The sequence below is a fragment of the Homarus americanus genome, unplaced genomic scaffold (assembly GCF_018991925.1).
Source record: "Homarus americanus isolate GMGI-L3 unplaced genomic scaffold, GMGI_Hamer_2.0 scaffold22232, whole genome shotgun sequence".
Classification (NCBI taxonomy): Eukaryota; Metazoa; Arthropoda; class Malacostraca; order Decapoda; family Nephropidae; genus Homarus; species Homarus americanus.
The window spans coordinates 243613-257894 of NW_024720295.1; the positions used below are offsets into that span (position 1 = coordinate 243613).

The following is a 14282-nucleotide window of genomic DNA, read 5'->3' on the forward strand; positions in this document are numbered from 1 at the left end:
TGATGGTACAAGGACTCTACTGGACACACGCCTCTTATGACTTTGTTAGCTGTTCTTGGTCTATAACTGAACACTATGGATTAACTCACCGTAACTGCTGGAGGTGAAGGAGTCCTCAGAGTCGTAGTCGGCATCCTCGTCCGTCGCCATCCCACCAGTTCTCCGCGGTTAAATCTCGGTGATGGTAACTCCGCCTTTCTCACACTTCCACACTACCACAACTTATTCCCGGAGTCCAATTTTCGGTATGCATCGTCCTCACGGGTATAAAGAATTGTAACAAACACGTCAAAATTATTTCGGTATTTAGTATTAACTGTTGCGTATCTGGTCACTAATTCATTGACTATTGTAATATTTCTGAGGATGGCAATATGTGGAATGATGTAAAATAATCAAGATAAAATGTAATTCGCGACATGACGCATAATGTCTCACTGTCACACTATTTTAACGCCAAGGTAACACAACACACTCGTATTTATCCAAGCGAAACATTTGACAACACTATGGCCCACCACTCCACACTTCAATTTTAATTTAGTAATGTTGTACCTTACGAGCCAGAATTTTAATCACATCAGCTCTCCACTGTCTAGAGAAGTTATAAATCCTGTGCCAACACGGACTGGTTGGTGTATCAAGTACCTTACTTCACCTACACACAAATGTGACTGAACTCGCCTGGCCTGGACCTCAACCTCCACTAGCCAGACACCACTCTGCACAGTTGCCAACTCGTACAGTAGTTACCAGCAGGATGCGCAACAATTCGAGTTTTATATTTGGCAACATAAGATTTCATGCCGTATAAATATTTTTAATTCTTACTTCTTAAAATACTATTATTATATTACTCGTAAACTACAGCTTATATTGCTAATATATTTTAAATTCAGAAGTTTTGAATGTTTACTAATACGGTAATCGCCCAACGAATTAAACTTTTTTTTATTAACGAATTAAACTAGGCTTTTTGATTATTCAAGGATCATAAGTAGGTTGTTTACAAGACAAAGAGCTGTACTACGCACATCATTGTCATTCCTAAAAACCCCATTTAATTCATATTAAGCTATATAACATTCAAATCCACCGCTCTTGTAGAACCCCAGAAAACGGGAAACAATGATAAAGGATAACTCACCTACTCAATGTTACTAGACCATGTGTTGCATTGTACCCAGGTACAGTTATATCATATTAATTGTATGTATTCATAGCATTAAGGAGAACTCAGGGTATCCATAAGATGAATGTTAAAGTCCAGTTGAGCCGGACTAGTGTACTGTAGGACTAAGTGTGGATCAGGGTTTGTTTGAAGGTCATACTATTTACGTCTGTAAGCGTGTAGCGAACATAACTTCCACAGATATCATATGAAAATACATGAGAACAATGATCTGGAGAAATGATAAATGTATCAGAACTATGTGAGGTGTTGGAAGTGACCCAGAAACTATACTTGAAAGGAAATATCTTGTATGAGTCGGTATGAACTTAATACACCTCGTATCCTCACGTGACATATACCCACGACAGGTACAGTGATCAGAGAATCTTATGTCTGTGTTCAAATAGTGCAATGTACCCGCCTCGGGTGTGCCGCGTTGATATTATAACCCAATGAATTTACCCGCGAACTAGCAAACCAAGACCTTACCTTAGTGTGTAATTTAGGATTAAAATAGGTGTTTATACGGCATGAGTGACAATATACCGAAAAGTGTTCAGGTGAGAACTGTAAGAAATAAAAGTAAAAATTAGAGTGGAAACTGTAGGCCTATGCGGTGAAGAGCGGCAGGGCACTGCCCTCAGTACCCTCCGTTCTACCGTCACCTCAGGTCAGTGTCCTATCGGGCTATATCCCGCCCTATAATTAAGGCTTATATAGAAGTTATTACAGCTTAAAGCTTTGCCTGTTCTCAGTACCCTCCGTTCTACCGTCACCTCAGGTTCCATGCGGTCGGAGTGCCTTGCTGCCCGGCAGCCATTATCCCTATGAGCGTCCCAACAGGTGGTGACTACTCCCAGCTATGCCACTCCACTGTGAACCTGTGGATTTCCAGCACACCACTCCAAATGAGTAGAACAAATAAGGAGACCGTGAGAAACTCTGCGGTCGTGACTTGGAGCGACCTATAATACCAGGCGTAGAAATAGTACTGGTATGTCTCTGAGTGAAGCCCTTGTCTTTACTCACCGAGGGCGGTGTGCGAACGAGGTGCCTGTTGTGTATACCTAAAAGTCACAAGGAGTCCCATACCTGCAGGTATGGAGTGTAACAGGTGTTGAGATGGTGCTACTATGTATGATAACCGACGGTGCTAAATTCCATACAGGTGGAGCAGTCTGATGTATTAAGGGATAGTGTAAGAAGGAATGACCGAGGTAAGGTGGTCACAGATTGTTATGCAGTAAGTAGGTGGATGACACGCCATTAATGTAAGACGTCTGGTGCCCATCTGGGTAACCAACATTTTCGTTGTTCTTCTGAGGAAGACCTATTCAATTGTATGTTTTTTACCAGTATGCTTTATAAGGAATAAATTAATTAAGACATGTTATGGTTTCACCCTTCTTTCCCCTTATCGATCTGGTCAATGGAAATCCTAACCCAATGCCTAGTCCACTCTGCACGCTACCTAACGAGGTACATGCTGTCCAGAGGGGGTCTGGTGGCAGCGACCCTTAGAAATTAAGATTAGTTAAGTATTTACCCTTAGTATTAGTGACTCCCAGTCTGGCAGTATAGAGCAAATCCTAAGTAAAACTTAACTCAGCATTTTTCTTTTATGATGCAAGATTGATACGTTTATTGAGATGATAGGGGATATGATGCAAGAGCCTTATCCAACTACATGCAGTTATCCATAGATAAATAGTAGTAGTCAGTAAAATCGTCATTCAAGTTTACAATACTTCAGTATGAATCGAGACAGTATGCAAACAATGGTAAACATCAAGTCAATAAAAGCCGTGGCAGCCCAAGAAACATCCTCATAAACTTACTGGGGTGGACAGACCTATAATCTCAGTAACTAGCAGCCTTTACCATTCTCTATAACCTCAGTAACTGACAGGTCCTTACATAACACCGTCCCTCTTTTGCTCTTACTTTTACCAACAATATTTCACTTCTGGTATACATTAATCTGTCATTTCTTCACTTTTCTCGCCCATTTCATCGAGAACACAATTTGGTCATTGCCCTTAGGTCAGTATTTCAGTAGAATATCACATAGCTTTTAGTTTCCAGCATAGAATTCCTTGTAGAGTAAAGATTACTGGTTTCCCTGATCTTCCACCATTACTTTCTACTGTATAACCATCCCACGCCATGATGCAGGGGTTCCCTTACATAATCAAAATCCAGGATTACCGCAAGTCTCAGGAAAATTGATGATCTTATTACAATAGGACACTTTTACAGTACATCCACTAACACTCACAAGAACACAAACATTCACAGGTTTATGTATGCAGGTATATACATCATAAAATACCAAATGTAATTTGGCTGTTGTGTCAATAAACAGATTTTCTCGTGACTTAGGACTTGCCCACAACAGGGTTTAAGGTTATACTTACATCATGTACAGTACAGGGTATGTATAATTGTTCTCGATCTGCTTTAGTTTTATTACAGTACAGTACAGCATTACACATTTGGGTGCCAAACAACACACCAGATGTTTCATCAGCTGAACTGCTGTATAGGTTGGTTTCTAGAACAAACAAGGTTTCAACCATAACTTCTTAACCTCTCCAAGAGACCTAAGCTGGCAGGCATAATGAGAATGGTTGCATCTATCCCACCGAAATGCTCTCCACCTGTGAGAGAGAGAGATAGAGACCAACAATGATTAAAATGCATACAGGTTTTAAAAACAATGAATAATAAAAAGGACAATCAAGAACTTCAATATGTGCTGAATTTAATACTCAATTACACACAAAAAGAAAGTGACTAAAAAAAGTACTATCACAAAAGTTACTACCAATAATCAACTGAGGTTCACAAGGCAAATACAAAAACTTAGCTTACACATTCATAGCGACATGTTCTTGGGTACTGATTACATTATCACATTTTGTATTCTGTAAAAACTATTATGTACTGTGTATTACAGTTATGTGATTTCTGAATATACTTATAATATACATCAATCTGATATTTAAGGTAGGCACTGATAAACATGACATGTACTCACAATACATACAATGGACATGCCGGGAGCATCAATTTATGGGCCAGCTCAGAACGACAGGTGTAGAGACATGACCTACCAAATAGCTTTCAATAGTATCAAGGCAATTTCCTGTTCTGTACCAAAGAAAGCACGACTGTCACACAAGCCCAAGACAATTCCTCATTACACTTATACATTTCCTGTATACCTGAAAACACTCACGACTCCACACCTGTCAAACTGATTGCCAAAGAATACTATCAATAATAAATAAAAAATATTCCATTTAACAAAAATATATAAAATTTGAGAGCAGTTTAAGGCCAATCCAGCAGGTGTCTCAATAACACAATAATACCCAAAGGCAAAAGAAAATGAACTCAATACTGCAGATGGTAGAAAAACATGAGAAAAAAGATAATGACCGGTGATTATGTAACCAAAAAAATACAAACTTTTTTCAGTTTAGTTTGTTGGCTGAATGCATAACCAGTCTTCACTCTACAGCCAGGCTCAGCCTTCAATAATGCTTAGCTTTATGCTTTCCAACTGCCATAAGTTATCCTTGTGTTCTAATCCATGTGGCATGTGAATGTTAAACTTGTGTCCTCCTGAACCAGTCAAGGTCAAACAACTATTATAAAAAGTTATTTACTTAAATATATTTGGTTTAATATTCTGGTAGCCCCACCAACATCTAAACTGTACCTTTAGAAATACTGACAAAACTAAAACTATACCTCAATTGAAACCAAAATCAATTTTGAAGATACAGTAACGACATTAGGAGGAGTACACTACATTGCAAAGATACCCGATCCTTTTTTAAACACTACTAATAATGCCCATTCTTGCTTTTGCACTGACCTGCAGTTTTTACCAGAAAAATTGAACTGAAGTTGATATAAAAAAAATTGAGCATGGTAAAACAAAATGTTCCATAAATAATGTATTTTTGTCTGTGTGAATTGTCTTAACTTCAATTTATACATTAACTGAAGAAATGCATTCTTGGCCTTATTAAACCATTGTCTACAAACCTAAACAAAATACAATTATAACCATTGTGACGCTCTTTCAAATGACTAGGACTGATATTCATAAGCAATGTTAGTGAGAAGGGTCCCCCAACATAATGTGATGGTTCAAGTTATTGTACACTAACCAAACTAAATTGCCTTCGGGTTCTGGGTTCTCATTTACAATGAGCAAATTATATGTACAGTACCATAAACTCAAAATTCTAACAATGACCCACACTTGTATGGTATACCATAAGGCGGGCAATTAAAGAAACAAACAAAAGACTTAACATTCTCCAAATGGAAACAATGACGAGATCAAGTAATGGGTAACATTCTAATGCTCAGTAAAATATGTCTTCATCTGAATAACTCAAAGGAATTAATGATTTGTGGTCTAAGTTGAAAATGCTGGGATCCTAGTTCTCCAGTGTGCCCAACATCAGTCATTAAATGGTGGCAACTGAAACCAGAGGATGTAAGCAAAGCTGCTTGTGGAAACCTGAAAAATGGGGATATCACAGTTCATTTTTAATGGGTACTAGAGAATTTTTCCAAATCTATTGTGTCTGAAAAACAATACAAGGCTAAAAATAAAGCACTGATGTAGAAAGATGTCCAAATATTTATTCAATTTGCTAAAGTCTAATAATTTTTCATGAGGTATGGAGATGCTAAACACTTAACCAGCTGCAGGGGTCTTGCTACCCCCGAGTCAGTAAGAGCTGAGCAGCTACAAATACATAATAAATTAGGCTGTACTGTTGAGGTGAGGGCCATGAGAAGGTGGAGAACTCTTGACAAGTTGTCACCAGGCACAAGTAAGAATACATCCCCAGGAATGATATAGAAATCACAAATCATAATTATCATCACTACCATGACTTTTCAATAAATGCTTTGCCATCTGGCAATAAGGTTTTATGAGCAGAAAATACGACACAGTGTTCCACTTTTCTTCACTGTCTCTTGTCACACTTTACCTTGACAACACATTTGATGTTGGACACAATGCACCAAAACAAAACTGTATAGGATATCACAATGTGAAGCCCAAAAATTGGTGGGTTGAGCATCAGCTTGCTAGTCTGTCAGAGTTCATCCTATGAGAGGTGGAAGCTGTGCTGACCCTCTCTGGCTGCTATCTCCAATTTGGCACGCATAATATCAATACTGGAGTAGTCTGGTAGTTTCAGGTAGTTAACGCAAGTCATCACAGAGGGTAAGAAGTCGTCAGGATTCTCTCCAGCCTCAAACGTCTTTCTCACAATAGTGAGTGCTGGGGTTAGGCTTCTAAAACCTGTACAAAAAGATGAAAAATCAGTTTAGATAAAGTGACAGCATAAATTTTATACTTGTCATCAATATTGACATCAAAGTATAATCTTAACATTCTAAGTAAAGCATAATTTGTACATCTCCATATTGCACACACTTCCTTCAGTCTTATCTAGTTAAGTACAGTACATCAGAGGCCAACAATTAGATTTTCAACTTGCCTCCAACAGGAAGCCTGGGTGAACCTGTAACAAATTGCAAGAAAGATCTCTGATGAGCAGGTGTATATTCAGACAATATTTGCAACAGGAACTTGACTGCTCGAGAATTGTGCGTATAGCCGTGATCGGGACGGCAACACTCGGCAAGCTGCTTCATGTCCCACTGTGATACATCTGAGGAGCCACAGAACAGTTGTTCCAACTCCTCCGGGTAGAAGACGTGGAGTTGTGTCAACGGAAACACGCATTCAAATCCTTCCCGGAGGGCTTCCATTTGTCTTCTCACTCCTTCCCGCACTAACCATTCTATCACCAGCTGTCAGAATAAATCATGATCAATATCCTCTTCCATTAGAACAAGTCATTACATGCCTGTTCTATATAGCATTTCAGCAGTCACAGGATTCTATACAAGCACATTTTTGACGCTTAAAGCTATATTTTTTTCATTAAGCAAGGCATGAATTATGATAGACAAACAGGAAAGGTTAACGAGTAATGGATCATAAGCAAACATCTTGTTGGGTTTCTTAGCTCAGGCCAAAAAGACTTGGGGTAATCACTCCCTTTTCAGTACAGTCATGTTTTATTTGAGAACCCTAAATGATAGCAATATTTTAAGACCTGCAATAAACAGGAACCTAAAAATCAACAGGAAAGAGTCTGATCTTGTTTATTTCACACTAAAATATAATAATCAGTTGGAATTGTCAAATAAAAAAATAACTGTACTGTACAAGTCAATACTGAATGTCTAACAATCCTTACCTGCAGATACTGATCAAGGTTGTTGATAGTAACAGATATATCTGAGCCCCCCTTTCTAAACTCTATGTTAGGATAGCCGGGCAATGTAAAGGTCAGTGCTAGATCCTCCACACTGCAGCCGTCTACTGTCAGAGCATCCAGTCGACCCTGAAGGTAATTGTGTCGAGAATTATTAATATTTATGTACTAAATTGTTATGTTAAACATAACGAAAGTAATTCATTATTGAAATTCAATAAACATCCAATTGCATGACATTTCACTGAACATGTGGTCACTGACAACACGCTCACATACCTGAAGCTCTGCCCCCGAGATTCCTTCCTGCTCAGCCTGTACCACGACCCGCCTCTTTTGTAACACAGTGGAGTGAAGGCGATCTAGTGTGTGTCCCAGTGTGGGGTCAAGTGAAGTTACATCACCTAGACCCAGGGACCATTCCTCACTCAACAGCCATTTGTATACACACTCATGAAGGCCCAAATCCAGCTGTGTAATGAGAGATTAACAGGAATAAGAATATGCTTACCATACATGTATACAGACCATCCCAGAATTTGGTCAAGGGTAGACAAGGAGACCAAGGGCTGAAAATAACCCAACCTTTCATCAATACTATAAAGTCCATATAATACTGAACTGTATAAGCACATTTAAGAAATGGCTTACTCACACAATTTTTATATCACTCATAATTTTCTGATAACTTTTTGATGGATAAATTATGTACTTTTAATACAACATGTTAATTTGTTATAAAGCATTACCGAAAATGATGAAACTCCAGCGGGAACACAGCCATGCTCGATCCCTGTAAATCTATAGCCTTAAGGACGGTCAGGAGCTCCAAGGGACTAGTAATACTAGCTAGGATCCATGTGCTGGCAAGTCTGTTTAGAACTTTGATTTTTCTAACAAAAACGAGTGAAATGAAGTTCCATCTACTACCTTAATATGCTCAAATTTGTTGGGATTGGACCAGGGGTATAGAGATACTTCAACAAAGGGAAGAGGGAGCAACATCTCTGAAGACTTGGAAAATGAAGTAAAACATTAGTTAGCATTAATACCTTTAAGAGGCAACACCTAATCTCGGGCACCTGATATAAATTAAACACAGGAGTTTCAATGAGACTTACAAAAAAGCAATGATGATTAACAGCCAATTTGATATTTTTCTCATAGAAACTCACCGTCTATCTTAAGTAGTACCACTCGGCACAATAACTAGCATCTTCTACCTGTGCAATAATCTGAACAGTACAGTACTATTCAATGGTAACTACTGTCTGTAAATGACAAAAATCCCACTTTTCATTGCTCCGCAAAGACAAATTTACAAGACCTTTTTCATGATAGGCAGCTAAATCTGATGATGTATACCAGTTTACAGTACACAACTTTTGCTCTTAACTGGTATCTAAAATTACCATAGGTCAATCCATAAAATTTCCATATCATTTTATTTATCAAGAGCAGATTTCATCTTTAACCCAAATCCTCTCAGTTTGTGAATTAATCTTCATTCTTTATACTAGAAGTTTAGGGTATCTCCCAGAAAATAAAAATAAGTTAGCATGAGGAGAATATCACCCTAGAACAATGCACTACCCAGTATTACATTAGGTTAAGGGAGTTGGTGGTATATTTGAAGTACAGTACGCTTGCCTCTCCATCTCTCCATCTAAGCCAGTGGGACAAGGGTACTGACCAATGTGACCCTACCAATTCTTATATATAGCAGACAGGGGTGGTGGAGGTAAAATGTTTATACCAATTAAGTTGTGAAAAGGAAAATCATTGGTCAACAACCTGTGGGCTCGGTGATCTTGAAGCAGCTTGGAGAATAATCTGACAAGGTTTTCAGTCATTAAGAGTTAAAAGGTCTTTTTAATAACTCCTATTGGCAAACTTCCCCATCACTGGCAGATAGCGGTTAGTAAGAAAGCAAATTTATACACAAAACCCATTATGTACATCATAAAAAAATAAACTAACAAGTATTCACTCACCATTCTTGAATCCATGACAGCTTTTGCCATGAACTTTCCAAGGAATCTAAATTTTGTTCTTAATTTAGTCATGTGTGCAGATTTCATATTTCTGGGTACAGGCAACGGATACAAGCCATTGCTGGCATTAACATACTTCACCGCTTTTCCAGGATTATCTTCAGTTCTCTCTTCCACAGTAACAGTTTCACCACGCCACAACTCTAAGTCTGCCTTCTGGAGCTCTTTAGAAACAAGAGCATAAAACTCTAAGGTTGGCCCTAAACCTGTCCCCACCTCATTATCGTACTGAATTTCTAACATGGCTCTTGAGGAAGCTAAATCACTTATCACAGACTCGGCCTGTTTGAGAATATCATCACGAGACACAGTTCTCTTGCGTTTTTCAAGTCTTGGGGTAACTCTTTCACTACTGTCAACAGAATTAAGCTCAGGAGACGAGTCCATGAGTCGTTGTAAGGCTCGGTCACGGTCGAAAGAAACTGCATAGAAGAGCAGCTGGCGGGTCTCGAATGGAAACAGGAACGGACTGAAACAAGAATTAAAAAATTCGAAAATTTATGTACACTAGCACTAAAAACATTTGTGACTTGTATGGCAGAATTTCACCTTTAATGAAAAGACTGAGGTACTGTACTTACCAAACATAAGCAATTTGAGGCAACCACGGTGGAACATTTCCTGTCATTATAACCAAGGGATCTTGCAACTGTCTATTTGCTTTAGCTGTTAATTTGAGATTTGTGAATTCAGCAGTGGGTAGAGGGGACGGGTAGCAGGCTGGGGGGTAGAGGGAGCCGTAATGTCTGTTCAGGGCATGAAGGACACGCAGTAGAGCCAACACTTCAATACTTGGATCAAAGACAGTCACACTAGCCGGAAGATTAAAAGTCAGGTACTGGTCTAGAACACTATTATTTCCTCCCACAATGCTTCCATCTGAAAAGAAACGAAGGCACAAGTAGCAAACAATAACACGTATCATTCGAGTATCTGTCCAGTATGTGGTTAATATCACCTTAACAGTGAGGACAATAGAGTAAATCATCAGATGTTAAGAGGAAAGTTATGCAGGTCTAAGAATTTTTTTTTTTAATTTAGCTATACTAATGATAATATAGCTGCCTCTTTGCACGGTTAAGCAAAGTAAAAATTAATATTATATTTAAATGCCTTCAACAAACTGCTAAAACACTCAACATAGCTAAAGGAAATGGAAAACCTACTGTAAACCTAGTCCTGGTAACAAATAACCAGGCACAAAATACAATTATTTCACATTACACCAACATGAAAACTGGTGATCAAAATAATACCTGTAATCCAAAATCAAAAAGCTTACCTCCAACATGGGTGTCAGCTTTCTTCTTTGGGCTGGTTTTGGATCCTCCAGCCTTCCCCTTTCTTCCTCCTGAACTCCGACTTTGTTCCTCTTCTTGAACGGGTCTGTGGGGGAAATAAAGAGTAACTTTTAATTATTTTTTTCTCGCTACTGTCTCTTTTGTTCCACTTCCTCCCATCTATTTCCTGTCTCCCTTCTTTAATTATTTTCATCACCATATAGAATAGGTAATTTTTAATAACTAAACAAAAGCTATATAATCTAAAGGACAGTAACCATCTGCCGATAAAATACTCTACAAAATCACACCAATATTTCTACCATGTGTCACAGTACAAGACAGCAACACACGAAGCTTAATGGAAATGGACCAAGAGACGAACACAGTCAACAGATGGAACAAACAATCACTAAATATCAGTAACAATGTTGGTCGGCTCCTCAAGTTGTACCATTGATTTTTTTAATTAAGTTTTTGGGCCAGAGAAAGCCCCCCTCCCCACATATCTTAAAATCAAATTTTATCACATCTTCCCTTTCCTTATTTTATTGTTCCCCCTCACTTACTACTACTGAACTTATTTTATAATTGTAGAAATCACTATTTACCAAGACTACCAACTCTCAAGAGAAAGACGCCTTCATAAATCTGGTAATGTTACATTTTTTAATTCTACAATTCCACCGAGGTGTTCCATATATTGCAAGAGGATAATATATGATCATACCTATAGTATATAGTGTGAGTTTGTAGCCAGATGGCAGAGTGAGAAACTGGAGTCTCCGTATCAGTGTCTGCTTCTGAGGCACTGGCATCGGAGGGTGATGAGAACTGTCTAATTGCCTGGTAGACAGTCATGTTGTATGGCAAGACATGTTCATTGATGACAAACTGTAGCTTGTGACTTGAAGAACTCTGGTTAACTGACACAGCAGCCTGTTAAGAAAAAATTCTTATTAATCACAGCTTTGGTGAAATCACTAATTATGTTGTAGTAAACCAAATATATTTCTTAATTACAATCAAAACCACAAACAAGTTGCCTATAATAACTTTCTCCATTTCCACCACCAAATTAAACTATGTACAGGAACAGTACTGTACAAGTTCCCTCAACTCCACATATTAACCTAAAATATTCTTAATAATGCATGACCCAAGTGTATATATATGGCCCATCAGCATTAAAGAAAACAACAATTATTAGAATATATATACTGTATATCAGCATTAAATAGTACTGTACTATATAATCATACATGACTTGTTTTATACTACAGTACTGTATTACCATTTCTCCTTTTCCTTGAGGTTTCTGTAACCCCCACTTCATCCAACTAAAGGAAGGGAATGGAACAAAAATAAATGGGGGTTAACCTTACCAAAGTATCGTCGATGTCTTCGTCCGAGTTGTCATCATCGGAGTTGTCGTCATCTTCATCCCTGAGTCGACCGTAACCTCTGATGACCAAGTAACGCTCAATGGCTTGCACCAGAGCCAAGGGATCAACCTTGACTGGTCCTCCACGCCACTGTCTTAATCTTGTGCAGTCTGGGTGACGTTGTAAGTTGCACTGTGGGGCAGATGAAAATAACCATGTAATAAAGACCTTCACATACAGTGGTCCCTCGGTTAACGAGCACAATCCGTTCCAGCAGGTTGCTCGTTAACCGAAACCATTGTTTCAATGGGTTTTGGGTAAATGGTTCCAGCTCACCGAAAATTGCCTAAATTCAACAAAAAAGGTAGAAAAGTACACTTACTTTGAGGTGTGTATGTAGAAGGCTCCTGGATGATGATGGGAATTAGAATGGGGGTGGAGGAGAAGGAAGAAGAGAAGGCATTGGGGTGGAAGAGAAGTCACCCCATGGCACCATTTCACCCATAAAATTTTAGTTCTCTTGGTGTAATTCAAGATTATTTTCTTTAAATCAACACTGCACTGCATTATATATTGTCAATATGTAAAATAAATTTCAAAATGACCAATAATTTGCTTGGAAACACAGAAAAAAGCGTTTAGTTGAGAGAGTCTCAAGCAAGATGTTACCTCCACTGAAAACAGAGAGACTAACGCCTGTCTGGTGTGTTAACAGGCTGGATGGCACGCCAGAAACTAGTTTCTTTACCTTCAATTATGTTCAATAATTGTTAAAATGACTAAAAAAGTTAATATTAAACTTTTAAAATTATTGAATAGTATAAACTTCTTGATATTTACTAAAATAGTAAGGAATTTAAGCCCTAAAACCGATTACTGTATTGGCGGACTAATACTACAGCTGGTGGACCGCCAAATGCAAGCGAAAACATGTTGAAGTCGGCTCGTAAAGAACTCGTTAATCGAGGGATTGCTCGTTAACCGAAGTTAAGAATCTTATGGAAGGTAAATCGTTAACCGAAATCTCGTTAACCGAGGCGCTCGTTAACAGAGGGATCACTGTACACACAAATACATCACAAATAATTGTCACAAAATTATCAATAAAGCTAATCTGTTACCTGACACACTTCACATACCTTAAGCTGGTGTGTGTTGAAGAATTTGATGGCCGATGTCGACCCTCCTCTACCCAAACCCGAAAGAGCAGTACCCGGTAAGTCGTGGACCTTAACTGGAAACTGCTCCAGTTGATTGACGCAGCCATTGAGCTTTGTCACCAGAGCACTGAACAATGCAATGTGACTGGTGTCCACAGTGCCTAGGCTTAGTGGATTCAACTGTTGGAAAAAATGTCTGCCATGAGATACATTATTTTACAAAGATGAGCAAAGTGTCAAGTACTGTTGCAATAAAATCAATCCTCCCCACCCACCAAACAGTATTTCAAAGCCTCTGACTGTCAAACTCGGAGATTTTAAACAAGGTTGTACAGTATATCAAACATTGCCAAACACACACATGGTCAACTAAATACTAAAGTTGACTTGGTAAGAGAGGCCCTTAAACTTACTGTGCATCCAAGGAAGACATGAAGGAAATTCCTGAGTCTGGTTTCCCGTGGTGTGCTTATGTTGACGGGTGCCGTGAGGCTTCCATTCTCTGAGCTACTACCCAGCCCACCCATGCTGGTCAATATGGCTCCATCGTGGGTGAAGGACAGAGTCAGAGTTGAATTCTCCGTGGCAGTGAGGTAGGTCAATAGACTACGAACCAACCCAGAGTGGATCACTTCAAATGGACTGATATCACTCTCGCTAACAATCCTGCTGATTTCCCTTAAGGCCTCAACTGCACAGTTAGGCTGTAACTGAAAAAAAAAACTTTAGCAATTGCATTTCTCTCAAAACACCAAATATGAAATTAGCCTTTTTCACTATTTCATGACCTGTATCCTTCCTGGGAAGGGTAGTGCTATTGCAAGTTTTAAAGCAATTCAGTGGAAGAAAAGCAAAGTTATTACTCTACTATTAAACTTACTATCCTGTATATAATGGACCTTT

The 14282-nt window shown here is 38.7% G+C and overlaps 1 protein-coding gene across 2 annotated transcripts in view; it reads right to left on the reverse strand.

Moving 5' to 3' along the window:
- Nucleotides 1-3925: 3925 nt before the first annotated feature.
- The window catches only part of LOC121860491 (E3 ubiquitin-protein ligase TRIP12-like), a 39455-nt gene continuing 29098 nt past the window's right edge, over nucleotides 3926-14282 (reverse strand). For both annotated transcript variants that reach the window (XM_042357655.1, XM_042357654.1), the window contains exons 22-32: nucleotides 13793-14089; nucleotides 13359-13559; nucleotides 12220-12411; nucleotides 11565-11773; nucleotides 10837-10940; nucleotides 10136-10433; nucleotides 9495-10023; nucleotides 7780-7971; nucleotides 7483-7629; nucleotides 6715-7030; nucleotides 3926-6515 (exon numbers count right to left, since the gene is read on the reverse strand). In XM_042357655.1, the coding sequence (XP_042213589.1) occupies nucleotides 6319-6515; nucleotides 6715-7030; nucleotides 7483-7629; nucleotides 7780-7971; nucleotides 9495-10023; nucleotides 10136-10433; nucleotides 10837-10940; nucleotides 11565-11773; nucleotides 12220-12411; nucleotides 13359-13559; nucleotides 13793-14089 (2682 nt within the window). In that variant the 3' untranslated portion in view covers nucleotides 3926-6318. The remainder of the gene's footprint in view (nucleotides 6516-6714; nucleotides 7031-7482; nucleotides 7630-7779; nucleotides 7972-9494; nucleotides 10024-10135; nucleotides 10434-10836; nucleotides 10941-11564; nucleotides 11774-12219; nucleotides 12412-13358; nucleotides 13560-13792; nucleotides 14090-14282) is intronic.